The sequence below is a fragment of the Ursus maritimus genome, unplaced genomic scaffold (assembly GCF_017311325.1).
Source record: "Ursus maritimus isolate PB19 unplaced genomic scaffold, ASM1731132v1 scaffold_11, whole genome shotgun sequence".
In the NCBI taxonomy this organism is placed as follows: domain Eukaryota; kingdom Metazoa; phylum Chordata; class Mammalia; order Carnivora; family Ursidae; genus Ursus; species Ursus maritimus.
In genome coordinates, this window is record NW_024423453.1 from 29,770,488 (window position 1) to 29,794,162 (window position 23,675).

At 37.3% G+C, this 23,675-nt stretch overlaps 1 protein-coding gene across 15 annotated transcripts in view; it reads right to left on the reverse strand.

Moving 5' to 3' along the window:
• The window catches only part of ELF2 (E74 like ETS transcription factor 2), a 120,583-nt gene that overhangs the window by 7,861 nt on the left and 89,047 nt on the right, over positions 1–23,675 (reverse strand). For 7 of the 15 annotated variants that reach the window (XM_040626310.1, XM_040626308.1, XM_040626317.1 and 4 more), the window contains 7 exons: positions 19,215–19,328; positions 17,355–17,528; positions 14,656–14,694; positions 14,205–14,291; positions 10,291–10,483; positions 8,859–9,206; positions 6,735–8,473 (listed from right to left, as the gene is read on the reverse strand). In XM_040626310.1, the coding sequence (XP_040482244.1) occupies positions 7,846–8,473; positions 8,859–9,206; positions 10,291–10,483; positions 14,205–14,291; positions 14,656–14,694; positions 17,355–17,528; positions 19,215–19,328 (1,583 nt within the window). In that variant the 3' untranslated portion in view covers positions 6,735–7,845. Of the gene's footprint in view, positions 1–6,734; positions 8,474–8,858; positions 9,207–10,290; positions 10,484–14,204; positions 14,292–14,655; positions 14,695–17,354; positions 17,529–19,214; positions 19,329–23,675 lie in introns of those variants that run through there. The other 8 variants (XM_040626311.1, XM_040626315.1, XM_040626318.1 and 5 more) reach the window with 4 other exon arrangements.

A 23,675-nucleotide genomic window follows, 5' to 3' on the forward strand; every position in this document is an offset into this window, starting at 1 on the left:
GAAGTTGATGCAAATACTCTGTATTGGAGCCATTTTTTAAAACATCCAAGATTTTATAATAGTGAAGGGAATGTTGCATATAATTAGATAATGTGTTTTTGGCTTGAGTTAGTTTATATCCAAGATATAAATTCTAAAAAGAGATAAAAACACATGCTCATAATCCTAATTGATTTCAATTTTAGAAAAGGAACGGCATCCAAAAAATGAATGTTCTTGCAGGAAGAGCTTTTTTAATGACACGTATAAAATATGGCACAGGCAAGCTTTCATCCAGAGGGGCTAGTACCAGAGTGGGAGGATTGGAGCTCGGGCTTCTAAAACAAGGGGAGGGAAAACAACATCAGATAGAGGGGCTCGGGCTCTAAGTGAAGACAGCTCTGACCAGCGTGGTCTGAACAAGTTGCTCCACCTCTAGGGCCTCGGTTCTCCCGTCCACAGAGGAACGCTTCGCACCTGCCCTGTGAACCCCCGTAGATTTGTGAGACGTTTGTAAAATAATACTGTAAAATATACACAGAAGTCACTGCACCTTGCCTCGAAAGTTCACAGCAAGAAAGGGAAGGGCATTGTACTGGATGTCTTCCGGTATTCGTGGATGTTGTAACAACCCACTCTTACTATTGCAAGAATAATCATCTTTCAATTTGAAAATGCAGAACAAATAGGGTTAATAGAAAATTAAGCCCCAAATAGGTGAGGGACTGATAGAATGGCAAGATTTTTCCCCTAATTGTTCTTCCAAGCATATGTGAGGTTGTAGGTGACCTGGTTCTTTAATTTCATGAGAGGGATGTCAACCCTACTTTGGTAAAGTAAAAATTACTGCCTCTGTGTGATGAAACAGAATACTCATAATTCCAGGCCCTTTCCCTAGATTTCTGTGGAAAGCTCACGTCTAAGAAGACATTCACCTAAGATTAGACATGTGGACATAGCCATTCCTCTTGACAGAATGCTAGGACAAGCTTTGTCGCTTCTAAGCAGCTGGTAAACTGGATTCTATGAATCTCATTACTGATCAACTTAACTTTTTTGCTTTGGCTTCTGAGACATTCAAACCAGACCTTATAGCTGAATTTGAATTACTGGGTGACACTTCACGAAGTTGTAACAGTATGTGCTCTGTATGCTTTCATCCTTTTACCTTTTTTATTTTTTTGACTTTGACTTATTCTTAGATTTTGTAAACTATCTTAAATTCCTTTGGTAATAAAGCAGAGTATAAATTATCTTGCTACATTAAATAGATTTAGGCATCTAGATGGAGACAGTTTGTATACAAGAATGTCAAAAAGGGTTACAGATCTATTTTCTGTAATGTTACCTATAATGTGGAGAAACCCCAGTCAAGAAGGCTAATGGAAGACTGGGCACAGGGAGTGTATCCAACATCTCATTCAGGTTTCCATAGATTGGTGAACCTGAAGAGAACACACAGCAAAATTCTGCAACATTTTAAGATTTTGTGAGAAAGTTAAGGACCATTACATGATAGGCTAGACTTACTCCTAAACTAACCCCGCCCCTGCCTTTTTTGCCAGATGGGAGGGAATGTAGATCGAGGCTAAAACTAAATTGGGAGGCAGAGGGGGAGTTCTGTTTTTAGGTCTGCCACTGACCAGCTGAACTGAGACTGAAGAGTCCATTTTTTCCTGACCCTTAGTTTCTAATACAGGTGATAGATCAGAAGATCTCTAAAGTTTCTTGAAAACATTAAACTGAGGCACTTCAACACAATTTGAGTTTCTGCTGCCACAGCTCAAAAATATTTTTGCAATTTTTTTGAATTGCTTCCATATCCAGTTTTATGAAGGTCTCAAAACCAGTGTGAGTTTAATAGCCGCGTCTCATTTTGAACCAAATGTGGTGTTACCTAGCTTGATTCACATCAGTTTATTAACCTCAAGTGACTTGGCTATTTTTTTTTAAGATTTTATTTATTTATCTATCTATTTATTTATTTGAGAGAGGGAACACAAGCAGGGGGAGTGGGAGAGGAACTAGCAGGCTCCCAGCGGAGGAACCTGGGAACCTGATGTGGGGCTCGATCCTAGGGATCCGGGATCACGGCCTGAGCCGAAGGCAGACGCTTAACGACTGAGCCACCCAGGTGCCCCATGACTTGGCTATTTCTAAAACGAAAACCTTCCTCAGCAGAAAACTTGCCTCTATTATTATGTTTTAAATTTTAGGCATTGCTCCAGGAAGCAATTCAAAAGTATTCAGAACAATGGTAGCATTGTTGGCATTAGTATATAGCTTCCCAAAACAATTTCATAAAGGGACAAGGCACATGAACACGCTGTACTGTTTCTCAGACTCTTTCATCCTGGATGTTAAATACGAGAGATTTCAGAGTTATGAAACTTACAGTATGTAGGCTTTTCAAAAACCTGTTTTAATACTCAAAAGGTGTATCTCAAACTACCTTTTCCCACTGAACATTTTAGAAAAGCCTATGTTAGGACACAGATCTTTGGACATAAAGCTTTCCTTTATTCTTGATTGTATCTGTATGGCAGTGTGGTTCCCAACCTTGGCAGCAACAATGAAATCTCCTAGAGATATTTAAAAAATACTGATGCCTGGCTCCCACTCCCATACGTTGTAATCTGATCGGTGTGGAGTGTGACCTGGGCAACAGGATTTCTAAATCTTCCCAGGTGATTCTAATGGGCAGCAAAATTACCATTGTGTTACAGTGAATCAGATAATTTGCAGATTATGTAAAATGTATTTCCCGTTACAACAGTGATGGTATCACTTCATCAAAGAAAGTCTTCTAAAATAGACATTTTCTCAGATGTTACTACAACAGGATGGGAAGAAACAACATCGTGGGAGAAGATGACAACTGTTGGTTTATGCCTGTTTACAGTTCAGGCTTTTGATACGGATGATTTTTTAGAGATTTATTTATTTGAAGGGGCACGAGCAGGAGAGGCAGAGGAGAGGGAGAGAGAATCTCGAGCAGACTCCACACCAAGCATGGAGCTGGACACCGGGCTCAATCCCACAACCCTGAGATCATGACCTGAGCCGAAACCAAGTCAGATGGTTAGCCGACTGAGCCCCCCAGGCGCCCTTGGAGTATTTTGCATTAAACAGTCATGTCCTGTTTATAAGTTCTCACTTTAGAAGTTGTGATATGTTGTTAAGTCCTGAGCTTCCGTGTTCAAAAATAGTTGGTTGCGTAGAAGTGAGGTGGATGAAAATCAAATCCGTCTGCCTGCTGCACTTGAGTTTTCAAAGCCCTGGAGGGGTGGTGCAGATAGGCAAATCAGACTTGCAAAGGGTGCGTAGTAACCTCCTTCTCATTAGGACGGCCATCACTGTATACTGACTTCCTACAGAATACTATCGATTTTAATTATGGAGGACATGATTGTAGCAGGCTGAAGTACAGCTAAGTTAACAACCACGGAGGGCTTGTATTGTGAATTGGTAAAAGCTGTAATACAGAAATTGCAGTGATGGCTATGGAACTAAAGCAGGGTTCTTATTCTTGCCTCCCCAAAACAATGGCTACCCTCAAGAGTAGGCCAGGTGATTTCAAATAAAAGGAGCAAAGGATACTTTGAAAATAACCCCAAAGCCAGAATGTTCTTTGTGTAGAAGTTTAGCTGATTACTTATTACACGTGCCTGACATACAGCGATCAGAGATGCCTTCTCCATAGGGAATTACTGCAAGGTGTCAGAGGCAAGCCACTGGCAATGCACCAGGTGCCCCATCCCAGACATTCTGTCCTCAAGGCCACCCCTCTGCTGGAATTGCCCTTTTATTTTCACTGTATCAACAATCTCTGGCCTTTTCTGTAGCCTTACTTGCTTAGCCCTTCCTGCTGCGCTGGGTAGCACTGCCCACATCTAGAACCTCATTCGTCCTGGTAATTCTCTGTGAATCTGCTGATTGCTTTTCTTCTCTCCTAACCCTTGTCTTCACGTACTTTATATTTTCAGTCTTTAGACTCAATTCAAAGTGGACCACCACCCAACCTGGGTGGTTTCCAAGCCTATTTTCAGAAATTTTTATTTTGATGTGTGTCCCTTCTAAGTAAATAAAGTGAACTCATATCTAGGTGAAAGCACATTGGTCTAGAAAGTAGCCATCTGTGGAATGGCCCAGTGAGGTATGGGTGCCTGGAATGTCTGAAGCCCAGGATTCACTAAAAGAGTAGCAAGAGAGTAAGGCTTGGGAAGGTAGGCAGAGGCCAGATAAATGGACTTAAATGTTATACTCTTAACTTTTATGTTGTTAGGAAGAGAGTCCATTGAATTTATTCTTTGAAAGATTTTATTTGGGGGGACATTTGCAGGGGGAGAGGCAGAGGGAAAGAGAAAGGGAGAAGCAGACCCTCTGCTGAGTGGGGAGCCTGATGCAGGGCTCAATCCCAGGACCCTGGGATCATGACCTGAGCCGAAGGCAGACGTTTAACCGACTGAGCCACCCAGGCGCCCCACCATTGAAGAATTTACAGCAATTTCAAGAGGGTGATGAAATTTGCATTTTACAATGCTCTCAACTTGTAGCACAAGAAAGAAATACGAGTAGAGGAAGGCTTGGTGAGACAAGCAGTAAAGGTTGGGAGGATGGGAAAAGAAGCTGCTTAAAAGGTAGTATCAATGGGATTTGGTGAATGAGGAGGTAGGAAGTAAGGTGTCTAGAATGGTCTCTTCTGGCATGAGTAATGGACTGCTGGTAATGTCACTTACTGAGCTTAGCTCAGTAAACAGATTTTAGAACAGAGTTCAACAGGACATTCCGGAGGAAATCAGGAAATTGTAATTAGATAAACCCACCTGAGTCTTAAAACTCTAGGCTAGAACACATTTGGTAGAAAAAAACCACAGGCATGGATGAAATTATCTTAACCATTAAGTTGAAGTGAGATCGTAATAGTAAACACTTTAACAGAGTGCTTGCTATACCAGGCTCTGGTTCTAAATCCTTAACACGTTAACTCATTTAATTCGTATACCTACTCTGAAGATAAGGAAAGAGACCTATAGACAGAATCTTGCTAAGTATTAACATTAAATAGGAAACTGAAGGAGAGCAAAGCAGACTAAGATGACTGGTCAGGCAGGAAGTAAATCAGAAGAAGGATGTCATGGAAAACAAGTAGGCTGAGGCACAAGACCACATGAAAAAATGAAGTGTCTATTTCATTTTACTACTGGATTGTTGGACCTCAATGAGAACTGTTTCTCTTAAGCCAGAATTCAGCTACTGAAGGGAGAGCAATAGGCTGTAGACTTGTTGGAACAAGGGGACCAAGAAGGTATGAAAGGAGAGGAAGGCGGAGTAGAGGAGGAAGGCACAGCTGCCTCCTTCCTGTAACAGATGGTAAGAACGGACGCCGGAGTCAGTAGAGGCTCTTAAAGCAAAGGGTCCAGAAATGGAGTTCACAGCTCATCACCTCCATGTTCTCTATAAAGAGGTATACTGGTCATGTGGTTAAGCAGGGTAGTAAGGCTGGAATTATTGCTGGAAAAAGACCTAAGGAATAAGGGGACAGACTGATTATTGTTCAAAAGCCTTAGTGAAACTGGAATACATAGTGGCATCAAGCCATTATAAGGTTCTTCAATATACCAGACACAGTGGTTTGCAATTTGGAAGGGTTGAGATTAAAAGCCATACCACTGATAATTTTAATCAGAAACACTCTGATTGGGATATACTGTCTACATCTGTTTCCAAATCTAGACCTTAGGTGTACTTATTCTGAAAGAGACAAAAAAAAAATGTCTAGGTAGAGTGGTGGAGATAAGCTAGGTAGTTCTGACTTAACCCAGTTCGAAACAACTAATATACTGGGGGGGGGGGTATTCACTCAAAATTTAAGTCTCTCTAGCTGTCCTCCATGGCATATGACTTAGATTCTTAGCAGATATGTTACCAAAACCAACACGTGTCTGAGTGTCTAATAAGCTCAGCGTTTGGGTATTTTTTGCCCTCCAAAAATATCATGGAGTATGACTAAAGAAATGAAACTATAGTGCAAAAAAGACAATACAATTAAGTGTCAAAAAAAATGGAAATATTTAGGAAATGTCTTAAAAGTAGGTAGAATTTGAGCTTAATTCCCAAATGGGATAAGAACCGAGTGTTTCTGAGCTTTTATTAAGAAGTACCATCAGGTATGTTTGTGGAAAAGATAAACGATTACAAAGGGAGCGGTTATAAAACTCTTTGTCGACCTAAGTAGTATCTGATCGGATGCACAACTGAAGGCCTCAAAACATTATCAGTTTATTTAAATTTCTAAAAGATGTAAAAATAGACAACTTTTCTTTGTAGTAGAAAGAGCATTAAGATGTGGGGTCACAGGACCTGATTTGGTGTGAAATTAGGAAATTCATGTAATCCCTCTGGTACCTCCATTTCCTAATTTGTAAAAGGGCTAGAGTATTACTTAATCATCTTAACCCTCAGAAGGTCTGTTTGAGAAGTAACTGGTCTGATTTGAAATATAAATTGTGTGGCCAACATTAAAACAGTAAACTCGTGGTAAGCAGAACATTATAGTTCATGATAGTAATTAGAAAATAAGTGGCAACATGCAGGTATTTGCCAAATATTAATGTAATGGAACAAACAGAAGGAAAATTTCTTCACACAGTAGTTGGGAAGGAGAAATAAGACTTGTATACTTCACTAAAACAGTGTCTCTATACTAGCTTTTGAATATTGTTATAAATATCACCAGAGACCAAAACACAACATAAATTTCATTTCTATATTTCAGAAAACCTACTTGAATACACTTTGAAACAAGAGTACAACAAAATAGAATATACTTCAAATGTTGAATATACAAACTATTATAGTTCAAATCTGAACACTGGTACTTTCCCTCTTAAACTTCAACTAAAAAAAAAAAAAAAAAGGAAGGAAGGAAGGAAGGAAAAAAAACAAACAAAAACACCAGGTATTAGAGCTACCTGACAAAAATTCATGCTGAGCCTGAACTTCCAAGTGACAGTAGAACTGAAACTGCTATGTCTGCACAGATGGCAGGGTTAAGTGAGTGACACAGGCAGGTTACAGCCAAAGGCCAGAGCCAACTGTTAATTTGTCCACAATTAAGAAACTGACAGACTTAAACTACCATATAAAATGTTACATGTAAATTCTATAACAATACTGTGCTAGGTACAAGATTTTTAAAATTTTTCTTTTAATAAAAAAGCTTTACACAAACAAGCCATTAGCTTATTTCAATAAAGAAAACTGAAAATTAGTCTAAGGCCTTTGTTTTAAATCCGCTTAAGCTATATGATATAAAAAAAAATCGCACTAGATCTTTTTTGCTATCCTCTTTCTGAAAAGCTTTTGGATCCATTTTCAATTCACATTCTAAAATACCTATATTAGCAGTCTTCACATAGCACCAGTTAAGTGAGTTCTGTGTGAACACAGTAATAATTGCTGGTATGCATATAAAATGCATCAAAAATTGCTATATGTAACAATGAGATCACCCATCCCAGCCCCTCCCCACTGAAAACTATATGACCTCTTACAGAATGTTAGTGTTCCAAGTCTTAGTGTAACTTGATATTGTAGTGAGTTGCTTGGTCCCTTTCAGTCCTTTTCCTTATTGACGGGTTCAGCTGTTTCGTCCTGTAAGAGGCAGTTTTCTGTCAGCATCTCCGTATGTAGTTCATTTCCCACTGAAACATGGGATAGGTAATTTATTTCCAGTAAGTCTGATTGTTTCCTTATATGCATTAAAAATGTTTTAAAGTCTTCTTTTGACTTCTTGATGACCTCCCTTGCAAATATTTATGTTAGTACTCTCACTAACAGTCACATCCACGGTAGAGCTGCTGTTCATTTCTCACATGTCACTAGTCCTTCCGTTTTCATAGTTACAGGAAGGGCAATAGCTGAAGGCGCACTGACAACCACTACGTGGGTCACTGTCTTATTTCCATCTGCTGGTTTTTCTTCTTGTACCAGCTGCAAAGTTTTCACGTCATGTTCCTGCTTTTTTGCCACGGCTTCCGACTTTACCTCTGGCCCTTTTATGACCGCACTGATAACTCGCGGAGGAGTCTGGCCAGATGCCTGCTGGGTAGGCACTGAGAGTCTCATGACAGGTGTACCGTGGGCTATTGAAACGGGGGTAAGTGCTCTCACGGCCAGCGGGGTGCCAACAATGTTAATGCTTCCTGATCCAGTCAGATTTGACTTTGTCTGCAGTTGACACTGTGCAAGTTGTGTAGCTGGGATGGTGATAATTTTGGCAGGCTGCATGGTGATTTTGTCTCCATTTTCAGAAGAGGCTGGCATCACAGTAGGGATTGTCTGAATAACTACCTTTGGAGAGGTTGCTGTTGTTGGACTAGTGCTGGTTATTAATGGTGCACCTGCATTAACTGACTGAACTGCCACGGTCGAGATTTTCTGACCCAATGATGTCATTACAACAGGTACTTGCATTGCCACACGAACTGTCCTGGTAGATTCAAAACAGTTGATTTAATGTTAAATTAGACAATAGGTTTCTTGAGCAAAAAGATGAATGCAAACCCATAATGTACAAAACTAATGCTCCCAAATTTTACAGGTGTACTGACAATTTAGAATATGAAATATCATGAAACAGATTTTAAAAACAAATGCTCACATTGTTCCATCTATAAAACCATAAAAAAACCAATTCAGGTTAGTTGAGACCTTTACTGTTAACAATAACAATAAAATACATTTAAAAGACCAAGTACCTTTCAAAGTCTGGATGACAGTGGATTCTTAGGCTGCCACCATTAAAAAACGGACCTTTCATTTTTGCTAAAGAACTTTCTAATAAGTAAACACAAGTAGTGGTTTCCTTCACTGACCTTGGAGCTGCTGTTGCTGACACAGATGTGGTAGTAGTAGGAGACCTGGATGGAGTATCATGACCAGGGGAAGTGATGTTCACAACTCTAGCTACACCCTTCTCTGCCCTGGAGCAGTTCAGAGATGAGTTTTTTCCACCACGAACAGAGGCTGCTGCTTTCAGGAGACTCTCTGCAGACAGTGACACTCGTTCTAATGATTTTTCATCAGCAGCTGCTGTTAAATCTTCATTACAAGTTTCACTTTTGTCGTCATCTATGACCACTATGTTTTTGGGCATATCCTTGAACTGATATACAAGCCTCTGTCCTTCAACCTTTGCAAGAATACCCCTTTGGTAATAGTATCTGTAATGGAAACAGTACTAAATGAATCAAGTGTATTACATTTTTTGCCCCCCAAAAAGACCATGTAGAATGGATACTAACAGAAACATTCACTTATTCCTGTTAGAGATGAGAAGGAGCTCTTACTGGCTGGGGACTGTTTAAAAGGCTAAGAATTTGGATAGGAATGAAGTTGGAACCTGGTGCCACAGGTCCTTGAACCTTTAGGTTTATAAAATAGCTAAGTTCTCTTTCTTAAAGGAAGTAATTCAACCTAAATACCAAATATTTTACTGTATCTTATGGCATCAGTAAAAATTCAGCTGTGATTTATACAGGTTATAAAAAACAATCTGACGTTATGGAGAAAAATCACTTAAGCTGTGCTTAGTGGAGATAAATCTGGAATATGTGAATACTGTCATATAAACTATGTGTCCATTTACAAACACCCCTAATTAGAAGAAGCCATGTACACTGCAAAGTTTTGTGGGTTTCTCAAACTCACAAAATTAAGAAATTTCATATTAAGATAAATCCGTTATAACAAATTCATAGGAACTAAAAAGCTGTATTAGAAACTATTTCATTTGGGGGGCGCCTGGGTAGCGCAGTCGTTAAAGCGTCTGCCTTCGGCTCAGGGCGTGATCCCGGCGTTCCGGGATCGAGTCCCACATCTGGCTCCTCCGCTGGGAGCCTGCTTCTTCCTCTCCCACTCCCCCTGCTTGTGTTCCCTCTCTCGCTGGCTGTCTCTATCTCTGTCAAATAAATAAAATCTTTAAAAAATAAATAAATAATAAAAAATAAATTAAAAAAAGAAATTATTTAGAAACTATTTCATTTGGGTTTAATTTCCTTAAAGGTCTTCAACTTCTATTAAGGAAGTGCAAAATCACATTTTTCTGCAAAAATGGTTGTCCAGTTTTTAGATATCTAGACCAAAATCTTTCTTTCCATCTACCTCCAAACCTAAGAAACTCCTCTAGAATATCCCCCCAAATTAAAAGTTACAAAAAGGGGTTTTTAGAGCTTGTCTGTGAACAACTAATAGACAATACAGAGGTATGTAGGTTTTATTTGAAAATTCATTCTCTTCTGTTCCTACCTCAGAGCTCGTCCCATAGTTTCATAGTTCATATCTGGCTTGTTCTTATGCTTTCCCCAAAGTTTAGAGACAGCCTTTGAATCCACAAGTTTAAATATGCCTTTTTCTCTCTGAGTCCACTTAATATACCGAGGACAGGTATTTTTATCTTGAAGTAGATCTAAAAGAAACTCCCACAAATAGGTTGTGTTTCCTTTGAAAAAATAAGACATTGGTTAAAAATTCATTAATATAATTAAATACATAATTAAAAGCAAATATTTAGGGGCATTTTAGTGGCTCAGTCGGTTAAGCATCCAACTCTTGTTTTCTGCTCAGGTCATGATCTCACCGTCATTAGATCAAGCACCACATCGAGCTCCGTGCTGGGTGTGGAGCCTGCTTAAGATTTTCTCTCTCCCCCTCTCCCTCTCCACCCCGGCCTCTACTCACACCCTAGATCAAAAAAAAAAAGCAAATATTTAATTATGCTGGACAAAAATTCATGAACTACTGGTAAAACAAATGTCCTAAGAGTCTGTCATTAAGTAACTATGAGAATCATTTATATATAGTGTCACATTATGTTGCCTAGTAAATTATATATACACTATATTTCATTATAACATAATCCTAAATATACCTGTTTGCTGGTTTTCAAAAATAATATCCTATTTATGTTTACAGTTATGATACTAATATAATGGAGGTCCTGAATTTTATACTATTATACATCAACCTATCCTAAATTTTGAGTTCAGTAAAGGCAAGGCAAAGGCATAATGCATAGCACAAAGTGAACCTGAATTAAACAGAATCCAATTTACTGATTTACACAGATCTAAACCATAAATAACATAAATCTGCACCAGGATGTTTATTATATGATAAGCCCCAATTCTATGATCAAAATGCATCAAAAGGCACTTATTTGTTGAGAAGGCAAGCAATACACGATGAAATCTGAAAAACTTTTTTAAGATTTTATTTTTTTATGTAATCTCCACACTCAACAGAGGGCTGGAACCCACAACCCTGAGATCAAGAGTTGCATGCTCCACCGACTGAGACAGCCAGGCAGGGACCCCGAAACATATTTTTCTTTGATATATTTTCTTTGATTCACCTTTATGCAGGAACTCTGAAGTACATGTCTCAATATTAAGTACAAAGTACCCATGACCCTTTAAACATTATCTTTCATTATCCTCTGGACTAATCAATTTGGATTTGATTATCAATGAGACCTATCTTCCTCTAAAATCAGGGTTTTTAAAAAATTGCTAATATCTTTCTACTGACCATACCCAGTGCAATGAAGACAAGCAATGTATTAGGATTTCATTATATATGAACAGTTGAGTAAATATATTTGTGCTTCAGTCTTAAAATATGAACTCCTTAAACATGGAAATTCCTTTAACTAGTCGAGTACTCATCAAATGCTAACTATATATAACATTTGATCACGTGACTAGCAAAGTTGAACGTGAGCTATTTCTGCAGAAGAACACAGTTATTCATCATACACTATGCTGCTTCAGTGTAGTAGAGGGTACAGAAAAGCATTTAGAACTTGGGTCCCTGCTTCAAGGAATTTAGAATTTAGCTGGGAAGGGAAAAGAAAAGTAAATGACAACAATATGAAAAAGGAGTAACAGGTTGTGAAATGAAATAAGATCACAAGGCAATGCATAATTATATTCCAGATGAATGACAGAAAATGGGATTTCAGGAATGAAAGTGAATTAGTAAGACAGTAAGACTTGGGAAGATGACTAAGATTTGCATAGAGGAAAAGGAGAGAATCTGGGATTCAGATAAGGAACTTAATACTGCCCAAAAGAAGAAAGCATGCCTTTTTTCCCCCTTCCCTTTGGAGAGTGGAGGATGGGCAAGTAGTGGGCAGTGGTTATGAGAACATCAGGCTTTTCAGAATGCTGTTTTTCTTTTATTCCCCTTTTAAAGCCTCTAGGGCCAGAGGTTCTTAAATTGATCAAAGAACAGAAAAGAACCCTGAGAAGGAGAAAATTAGAGTACACACATAGAGTACACACAGTACCACTGAGTCACCAGGTCATCTCTAGGCTCCTAGTCACTATCCCTTCACTATCATCAAATCTAGAGCCAAATTAGAGGCTTCATGAGACGAACTTCTGAGGGTGGGAGGCTTCCAAACTAAGCTACCACTACTCAATCTAAATGCTGATGCTCTTCCTTGGGCATTTCATTTTCATTCTGGAATTCTCTGAAAATTTTAACCCATAGTTGAGACCAGGTGCATCTCTTGACCTAAAAAGATTAACTTTCAACTTTACAATGTTCTGTGTCTCTGAAATCCCATTGCATCAACATCAATACTTCATAAAAACTCTTAACTATTAAACCATATGTAACTTTCAACTACATTAAGATGTGTACTTGGGACATTTTTGTGATCAGGAGATATAAGGCCCTATGAGTGGACATAGTAAAAGTAAGCTTATTCTGGAAAAAACTTCCGAATAACGTAAATAATGCCTTATACAAAGTAGGGATTTGAATGCATCCATGTCTGTGGAGTTAGACTCAACAACATTCCTCAGGTTGTCTTTGGATACTCACTCCACCCCAGGTCCCATCCTCAGATTAAAACTGATAGTTCTACATCTCACTTTAAGGAAAACACTAAGAAAGGGAAGCCTTCTTTATCAGATAAGGTAGTTCATTAAACCTATAGCAGACATTATCAGCATTTGGATTGCCATTCTACAGAAGAAACACGGTTTTTTTTTTAACATTTTAAAGTACTTCCTATACCCAACGTGGGGCTTAAACTTACAACCTCATGATCAAGAGTCACAGGCTGGGGGCGCCTGGGTGGCGCAGTCGTTAAGCGTCTGCCTTCGGCTCAGCGCGTGATCCCGGCATTATGGGATCGAGCCCCACATCAGGCTCCTCCGCTATGAGCCTGCTTCTTCCTCTCCCACTCCCCCTGCTTGTGTTCCCTCTCTCGCTGGCTGTTTCTATCTCTGTCAAATAAATAAATAAAATCTTAAAAAAAAAAGAGTCACAGGCTGTACCGACTGAGGCAGCCAGGTGCCCCCGACTGGATTTTTAATCTTTAATCTTCACATTCAACACGCTGCCTCAAGTTTGATAATAAAAGACTGACACTTTAATAAAAGGTTACTCTGATTGGCAAAAACAGGTCATCACAAAGTTTTTCTCCAGTGTTAAGCATCAGGTCTTTGAGTATAAGAGACCACTGATGATGGGAATTACTTAAAAAAACAGTAATAATTGTACATTTACAGTTTAGCTTTCTAATATGTGCTATTAACTTATATCAGTTAAGAAATTATATATCAGGGGCGCCTGGGTGGCTCAGTCGTTAAGCGTCTGCCTTCAGCTCAGGGTGTGATCCCGGCGTTCTGGTATCGAGCCCCACATCAGGCTCCTCCGCTATGAGCCTGCTTCTTCCTCTCCCACTCCCCCTGCTTGTGTTCCCTCTCTCGCTGGCTGTCTCTATCTCTGTCAAATGAATAAATAAAATCTTTAAAAAAAATTATATATCATAAATAAGTCTTAGTTATAAACCCACCCCTTCAATCCCAAGTGGCTCCCTATGAGGATGAGTGCTGTCAGACATACATACCTCCACTAAGAACAGTGGCCCTCAAGAAGGCTGTGCGTCAGACTGCACTTGACCTTTTCCAAACACAAATGCCTACTGCCTTTTACTCCCCCGTAGTGTATGTATGGCTATAGAATCTCTGGGGTAGAAACTGGGAAAAAGCTCCCCAGATGACGCTCATATGGCCCTGATTACGACGTACTGCCGAAGACAGTACTTCACCTGTACGTGTACTAGAAATCATTTTCTTACAAATGCAAAAATGTCAACTGGAAAAAAAAAAGTCATCTCACCTCCAAAACAGCCCTCCCCAAATTACCTTTTCCTTCTCGGGGTTTCTTCTTTATACCTAACTCAGGAGACCCATTGGAAATTGGTGATTGCTGGGTCTTTGGTTTACGGCCAACTGAAAAAAAATAAGATTGAAACCATACAATGAAAACAGGAAAATAACAGAAGCAAGATTAGCAGACTCTTTGCTAACACATTATTCATGAAAGTGGACACTAATTTGTGGATTCATATACTCAGTGTATATAAGAAGTTGTGTTTAAACGGAACATGAAAGGCACGTCTGCAATTTTAGATTCCAGCAGTTAACTGGCAGTCATTTCATGTATACAGCAAGTCAAGTACTACCCAACCTATTATTTACTCGGTCAGAGCCCCAATTTGCTAACCTCTTTCAAAAAGGCAGCAATGGAAACAAATTCTAGTACAAACTTTTTTCTTTTCTGTTCTACAGGATTGTTAGAAAAAACGTTACCTACCTATTGCAGAGGATCTGATTATCTGCGAAGCCCTTTGAGCTCAAATGAGGAAAAGTAAAAAATATTATTTTAAACACTCTACTGCTCTGAGCCAATCCAGTCACCAGAATTTAAGCATAAGTGTTCAAATTCCCCCACCTCAATGTGCAGGTACATTATAAGGATAAAAAAAATCCTTCAATTAATTATTTCATGTGTCTAGGAAGTGTGCCCTTCCCTTTGCTTCTCTTCACTTCTACCAAAAAGCTCTCTCAGACAGACTAGCATCCACAATAAACAGAAAAGCAAGAGCTATACTTATACTAAAGAAGGCATAGGCTGAAATGCATTGTTTTCATCCTCAGCACTGATAAAAGAATGCCGGCAAATGAGGGGAGGCCTCCTGAAAGGCTGGGAATAGTCAAGTATATTATAATTTGCAGATTATATATACTATTACTAATTTGGTGTCATTCATCCGGGATTTCTGATATCACTCTGGTCTTCATTAGCAAGGACTATTTAAAGCTAAATAAAGACCTAAAAATCAAAGTGTTTTAATTTATTTCAAAATACATAGCTATTATATTCTAGGATTTCATTACAGTAACTAATCAATAAGATGTGTGCTCTGGCAAAAATTAAAAGAAAAAGTTCGCTGGTCTCCTTAATAGAACAGAGATTAATTTCTCAACCTAAGTAATATTTAGAATACAAATCAATCAGTAGTAAGACTCAAACAAAAACAAAAAACCTCAACTTCCTTCATCGAAATGTTAGCCTAAAAAGGCTTAATTTATTTTCATATAAAGCAGTATTTCCCAAATCATACTTCTTAAGAAATAGTTTATTCATCACTAGGAAACAATGTTCTACAGTCAAATTCACTTTTAGAACACTGCATGATACCTTCTCTTGCAGATTCACAACATACATTAGTATATTAGAAGCTCTGGAAATCAAAAGCCTCTGCTATTCAAAAATAACCTACCTAACTTTGTGTGTCCCAAATGAACTTAAGCACAAATAAATAATGTATACATTAGATATAATTTTTATTTATTTATTTTTTAAAGATTTTATTTATTTATTCGACAGAGACAGAGACAGCCAATGAGAGAGGGAACACAAGCAGGGGGAGTGGGAGAGGAAGAAGCAGGCTCATAGCGGAAGAGCCTGATGTGGGGCTCGATCCCACAACGCCGGGATCACGCCCTGAGCCGAAGGCAGACACTTAACCACTGTGCCACCCAGGCGCCCCTAGATATAATTTTTAAATGGTCCTTCATTAAGATCATTTATTTTCAAATATATAAAATCAATATTAAATTGGCAAATTATTTCCTGGTTTATATCATACCACATAGGCAAATCAACCTATTCATCTAGAGGTCCTGGTTCCCAGCTTTTCATGGTCTTTTCCATCTTCTTTTAAATCGAAAAATTTCTTGGGGCACATGGGTGGGTCATTTGGTTAAGTGTCCAACTCTTGATTTTGGCCAGGGTCCTGATCTCAGGGTCGTAAGATGGAGCCCCACGTTGGGCATGGAGTCTGCTTGAGATTCTCTTTTTCTCCCTCTCCCTCTCCCCACCACCACCGCTCATGCGGTGCACGTGTGTGCGCGCGCGCTCCCTCTCCCTCTCCCTAAAAAATAAAATAAATCTAAAAATTTTGTTAAGTATTTTATAATAGCTCCTATCAAATACAACCAGCTAAAGGATACAGTGGGGAAGTGGGTAAACAGGGCTATTTATATGTATGCCTTTTGTTTTTAAACATTTACAGCAAGAAGTAATTCTTCCTTCTAATTCTCTCATTCATCATACCTCTTCCAAGATACATGTAATCTATTACATGAGGGAAGGCACTCAATCTTATTCTTCACTGTGTCCCTCACAGTAATGAGCATAGACACATCAACATCACAGCAATTTGAAATAGGTCTAATAAAAATACCCTTATTTCTAACACAAGTTTTCTTATTTTTGCCTTTCATTTTTTTCCTACTCTAAAATGTAAAGAAAGAGATACAGAAGAAAATGGAATTAAATGAGTACCCATTCATAGAGAATTTCATTTCTTTCAAGTTTTACCTCTGATTCAAACAGGAAAAAGGACCCACTTGCTGCCCATCTCCTAGGGATGTTGGAGGTGTGCAGGGCCTTCGGCCTTACCGAACAGGATCAGGTGAGCATAAGTTTCAGCAGGAGTCAAACAGTAAGTGGAAATACTCTTTACCCACTGGTGAGTTTATTCCACTTAAAAGTCCTTATTGGCAATCTTGGTGTTTTAAGACAAAAGGTATAGGGAAGAAAATAGTATTGGCTTTTTATTTTAATGCCCACAAAAGTGTGGGAAGATAAGATTAAAAATAGAGGAAATAAAAAAATGTTTTCTAAAAAAATAACCAAGTACCTAAAAGGATCAGAAAGCAGATAAACAAGCAGTGACTCTCGGATCTTCCTTCCACTTGTCCAGCATTTGTTTTAATTCCATTTTCGGGCAACTTTCTTTAGAGCTCAAATACTAACTTCTTTAAACAGTATGAACATGTTAACACAAAATTAAAATCTCAATTTGTTGATTCTTTGAGAATACCTAGGTAAAGGTAACATCAATCATAAATCTACAGCCTATATTTCCTATGTCCCTTGATGGGGAAAAAAAATACCAGAAAAATCTTCACCCACTTTTCCAGAAATGTATAAATATACTCTACCTTTTTTCTTTTTCATTGGTTCATGGCTATCTGGTGATGTAGGAATAGGAGAGGTATCCATTGGTTCCGATTCTTCAGTTGACACCTCCACTACGGTTTCTGTAATGACATCTGGCCTCATAGCAGCATGGATAAATTCTGGAGTTGATACACAAGGAGGGACAAACACTTCCACTATAAAAAAAAGTCGAAAAATTAAAATTTCCCACCCCCATGAATACTTCTTCATGCGGACAGTTCAATATTTAGTAGAGGTGAGGTTTACTAACAATTCATCAATGCAGGATAACAGCCTAAAGTTAATTTGCTGAATATGCAATACAATCTGAAGTATGTAAGGAAATAAATGCAAAGAAAATCAGCATGAAAGAAATGTTAATCCTGTAGGTAAGGTGGGGACCATGAGGAATCCCCCCTTCACATTTTTACATACTTTCAAGCTCAATGTAGAAGACTCTGAATTATTTTGACAATTGGGAAAACATATGAAAGTAAGATAATAGAATAATAGTGGTGAGTTCTTTAATAATTACTTTCCTTCCTGGTACCCATCATTATTCTCTAACTAGGTAATACATGCACATGGTATAAAATTTAAAACATTTAATAAATGTTTCTTCAGTGAAAAGAAAGCACTTACAGATCATTTCAAAATATGAAAATGAAAACCTGCTCATTACAGCCCAAAGAATATCATCTTTCAATATTTAAAATTTTATTTAATTGAACAGTCCTGATGTTTTGGGTCACTAAAACAGTACATAGAAACTGCCATTTGATATCCTATTACACACAATAATGTTGCTCCAGCTTCCTTCCAATGTGCGTGAATAATCCAAATATGACATTTCTATTTCAATTAAGAGACAGCTAATAATACTATCGTGGATTAATACATTGACCAATATGCCCTAATTTTCTTCTCATATCCCTGAATAATATGTAGGATTCCTATTCTAATTAAAAAGTACAGTTGCTCTTGGTATTTATAAATCCCTATAAGAAGGCCCAATATTATTGTATTAAGTCACATTAACACTTGGCCATTAAAATTAGAGGACAAAATGACTCTCAAAGGCAGTCTTAAAGAAAATGAAAAAAAAGGGACCAAAAGAAAAGAAAACTCCCAGCCTGAGGGAGTATGAGGAAATAGCAGAAACTATCCCCTCTCTCCACAGTGGAAGGTTCCCTGGAGCTACCGCCTATTTATCACTAAATAAAGGATAGAAAGTAGTCCTGGGAGGCAAATCCCCCACCCCCATCTGCCATTCCCTTAAGGACTACAAAGGCTTACAATTTACCCAGAGTTAAGGAAATAAGACGTAACGATATAAATAGCAATTTAACAAATATTTATCTGTCTATAGTGGGCATTTTCTGTATCATTTATCATAAAAAACTATTTAAAACTAGAGAACTTTCACAAATAAAGTATTGCTGTCACAGGTATTCATGCATAATAAACTCTGAGAACAATAATAATCCCCATGTATTTAAGAAGAAACTCATTTTTAGAGATGTGAAGTGATGTGACATGTTTAATATAAAAAAAGGACAATTCAGGGGCACCTGGGTGGCTCAGTCGTTAAGCATCTGCCTTTGGCCCAGGACGTGACCCCAGGGTCCTGGGATTGAGCCCCGCATCGGGCTCCCTGCTCTGCTGGGAGCCTGCTTCTTCCTCTCCCACTCCCCCTGCTTGTGTTCCTTCTCTCGCTGGCTGCCTATCTGTCAAATAAATAAATAAAAATCTTTAAAAAAGAAAAAACCCCTGCTTGTGTTCCTTCTCTCGCTGGCTGCCTATCTGTCAAATAAATAAATAAAAATCTTTAAAAAAGAAAAAAAAAAGGACAATTCACATACCAGGACTTCTTGACTCCCTTAAGCAGGTAGGAGATTCCATATGAAGCAGGGCTTCAGCAGCTTCAATTGTCTTATCTGTACAGTGTGCATTACTGCTGTGAACGGATGCTTCCACTGGGGGAAAATAAGTTCTACTCAATTAAAAATAATCAAGTAAAAATATAATACTAAATTAAAACATACTACTCTATGAGGAACAAATTAACTCGTGAATAACTCTTAAGTCACTAATATATATTAGTCCATAAAAATTATTTACAGAATTTAAAAAACAATCTATATCTACACTTTGCAAAACGAATGCTGATTATAAAGTAACTACTGAGAATGATTAGAAATTACTGAGAAATTTCTGAATCTTATCCAAAGGAAAACAAAAACCCTTGAAATTTGAGCCCTGTATCAATTTTAGAGCAAAACTGACTTGGAGGTTGGGGGGGGTTGTAGATAAACAATCCTAGGAGGTCAATTATGTATCTTGATATACAGCTACTAAAATCAAGGGCAATACCTTGCAGAATCAGTCAGAAACATGTATTTCCAAGTTCGTTTAATCAGTAAGTTTGATTTTTACTGACCCTCCTGGGTGAGTGCACTAGCATGGCACCACACACTTGCATTCTTCCCAATAACCTCCTCAAGATTTCCCTGAACTTTTCTGTGTTTTACCCAATAAATTTGTTTTTAAAGCTTCTATGTTTGTTTTCCCATGAAGTCTTTTCTGATTCTGCCACCTTCTGTAACTCTCTTAGCACTTACTTTATGCTTTGCTGATTGAATTACTTGTGAAACAGTAAAGTATACAGCAGTCGTTTGGCTTTTCAAGTCCAACAGCTTGGGTCCTAGTCTCTGCTACTTGCATGTTACTCTAGACCAGCGATTTAATTCCTTGTAAGGAAACGGAATTCCTCTTTCACAAAACAGGTGCGTTACTTACCTCATATATAGTTGGGAGAATTAAGTGAGGTGATACCCATAAAAAACATGTACAATGCCTGGCATGTAGATAAGAATTCAATTAAGTAGTGATGATTTCTTATCACTCCTATAAGATTATAAGTTCCTTGAGGTCAGGGGGGGCTATCTTAATTCATCTTTATATCTGCTATAATTCCCAACATAGGTTTTTAATACACTAGACATGCAAGCATTTCTTTGATATATTAAAGCTGAGAACAACCCACAGACCTTACAGGGAAATTGGCCATTCAAGCACAAACTTATATCAATGATATATTAATTTCACATCCTGACTTAAAAATATTGAACATTCTACTTTGTTCTGAAAATGAACATGTAACAGTTTCTAATTTGATAGATTTTTCTCAAGATGTCCTCTAAAAAAATAAAAAGGAAGTATTTGTATAAATTCCATAAACTATATTAGAGATTCACAAGTTCTACACACTAAAGATACGAATCTTTTAAAACTGTTTCCAGGAAACTTTTAATTGAAAAAAAAATTCACTTAATCTCAAAATTCACCAAATGCTAAAGCCTTAGCTTTAAACAGCAGTCATTTGGAGAGCATTTATTTAAAACAAACAAACAAACAAACAAACAAATCCAGCGACTGTTTTACCACCTGTTGCACATCATCCACACTCTCAACCAAGGTACTGGGTCTCTCCAGTTGCTCTTTCCATTTATGGAAATCTGCTCAAAGCTAAACAGTTCCAGAGAGGCAGCCAACCCTCTAAGTAAATCTATCTTTAGGTGACCCTACTTACTCTTATCTGCAGCTTCACTGAGGCAAAGGATTCCATCAGTCCTCCTAGCTCAACTTTAAGAAACTTAGTAAGTATAAAATATATTACCATTCTCAAGTAATTTTTTCCAAGTGCCTCCGCACAATACTCACATATACTAAAGAACCTTGGAAAGCAAATCCTCAGGTTTTTACACTTTATTCGGAATCTCATTCTCTTTAAAGTCTGCTTGTGTTGCAATTTAGGTGTTGTCTTAGGTGCTATTAATAAACTACCCTGGGTAAACTAATTCCTTATGTAATTGTATTAAGACACGCCCTAAAAACCTTACCATATAAAAATCAGAGCTTCAAAGACTTGATAATAGAGCAAAAGAATTTTACCCAATTTTTTTAATGTTCTGTTATAAACAAAATGAAACGTGCCTAACAATTACAAATAATGCTGCCCTGAATTTTTATGTAGTTTGAGGCACATTTTTAAAACCACGATTTCATGTTAGTTATATCAGTGGAAATTATTTCTTAAAAGTGTATTTTCTAGCTCATATTTCTGACCTCAAACTCCCCTTTCTCCCACATTCAACATGTTATTTCCCAGGACTGTTTTACATTTACAGAGTAAAACAAAGCACAAACTTAAGAATAACATTTATTAATTCATATTTTAAATTTAGTATGAGAATATCAGAAATGCACACGTTTTCTGTGAATGATCAATCAGGAGATCCAATGCTCTATGTACAATCAACATTTGGCTGTTGAGCATTTACCATATGTCAGATCCTGTGTTAGAAATCTGAGAGACAAATGTGGCTAGATCTCGTCTTGTGAAGCTTATACTAATAGTTCAGACACATAAATGGTGGTATCAAAAATACAAATGGAAGTAAAATATTTCAAAACTAAAGAAAAGTAAAAGTAATTTAGAGTTATTCTGTAAACTAACAGCTTGTTAAGTGGAGCACTGATTTCTCTTTTTTGTTTTTTGATGCTTACTAATTTTACTTTTCGTCAATTTTATTAACTAAAATAACCCCAAACACTTGCAAGCAAACACCTAAGAGCTCACATTTAGATCAATTTACAATAGCGTACCTATCAGTTTCTAAGAATACCATTTTGAAAACGAAAGCACTCTTTTTTCTTTTGTTGATATAAGTAGTTTTTGATAAAAGAAATTTAAGAAATATTTCTTATTCAAGTTTCTGTAATTTTTGAAAACTTTTCAATTCATTTGGTTCAGCTCAGTAATTCAAATACAATTCAAATTACAATTATGCACAATTCTTAAGGATAAACATGACTTTAATAGTGTTGTACAATCAAAGTAAGCAAATAAGCAAACTACAAACAAGGGCTGAAAACTCCTTATCTCTTACTTAAAACTTGATTTACTGGTATCTTTCTAGACATATGTATGAAATTAATGAGACCAAAAGAAAATAAAAAGGCAACTCATTTTAAAAATAGAAACAATGAAGCCAAAAGTAATCTCACAGGTATCATTTTTTCTACTTAAGACTAATATTTGGTGTTGCTGGTCAATCCCTCTTGAAGAAATAAACGTATCAAACAAATTTTAAAACAATTTTAATCGTAATGCCAAAAATCAAATTTGTTTATGCCCTCCTTTACTATTGGTAAGAGTCGTCTTGTTCCATTTCCAGCTTTCTAATCAACTGGTGTTTGTATGGTAGACTATTCCAGACTCACTCAACAGCTGTTACAAAATACCAAACTTGGTAATTAAGTCTGACAAGAGACATACCTCTCAGCTTTGCAGAAGAGAATGCTGGCAATGGATCTAGCTCATAACAAAGTTCTTAAAGTCAAAAATAAAAACTAATAACAATTTAATTTGAGAGCAATGGAAAAAATTAGAAAACACTTCCTTAAATGATACTGGTATGCCCCTACAAACAAGGCCATAAACTAATAATACAAGGTCATCACTCGACCAGGCACCAGACTTACCACAGCTTATCTTCTAATGCCCCAGGGCGTAACAGGTTAAGTGAAAAATACAAATGAATACAATAAAAGGGGGAAAAGGTAAAAATCTGGGACACTCCCATCTTTTCTTGTTCCTCTTTTGACTTTCTAATCAATACGGTTACAATTTAAAAGTTTAGAAGAGAAAAAGAACTAAAATTTTCTAAAAATAGAACTGCCTGATGAAAATATAACATGAGTCACATTATAATTTTTAAATTTCCAACAGCCAGATTTTAAAAAGCAGAAACTGAAATTAATGCCTTTCATTTAACCCAGTATGTTAAAAATATTATTTCAACACATAATCAATATAAAAGTTTTCCAGTTTTTATGTTTAAAATAATTAAAATTTAAAAAAATTAAAAATTCAGTCTCTCAGCCACTCGACAGTCACATATGGCTAATGCCTATGGTACTGAAAAGTGCAGACTAAATAAAACTGTAATACAACTACTCTCAAATTTTTTGGCCAAAGGAAACTTTCATACTCAAATTTTTGAGGACCACAAAGAGATTTTGTTTATATAAGTCCTATATTTAGATTTTATTCTGTTTGAAATTAAAATTAAGAAGACATTAAAATATTTATGAATTCATTAAACCCAATACTTCTAAGCAGTATTTTAATGAAAAATAGCTTTTCTATAACAAAAAAAAATTAGTGGGTAGCTTTGTTGTACATTTTGGTAAATCTTCTTAATACATGGTAGAGGGGCGCCTGGGTGGCTCAGCCCTTGGGTGTCTGCCTTCGGCTC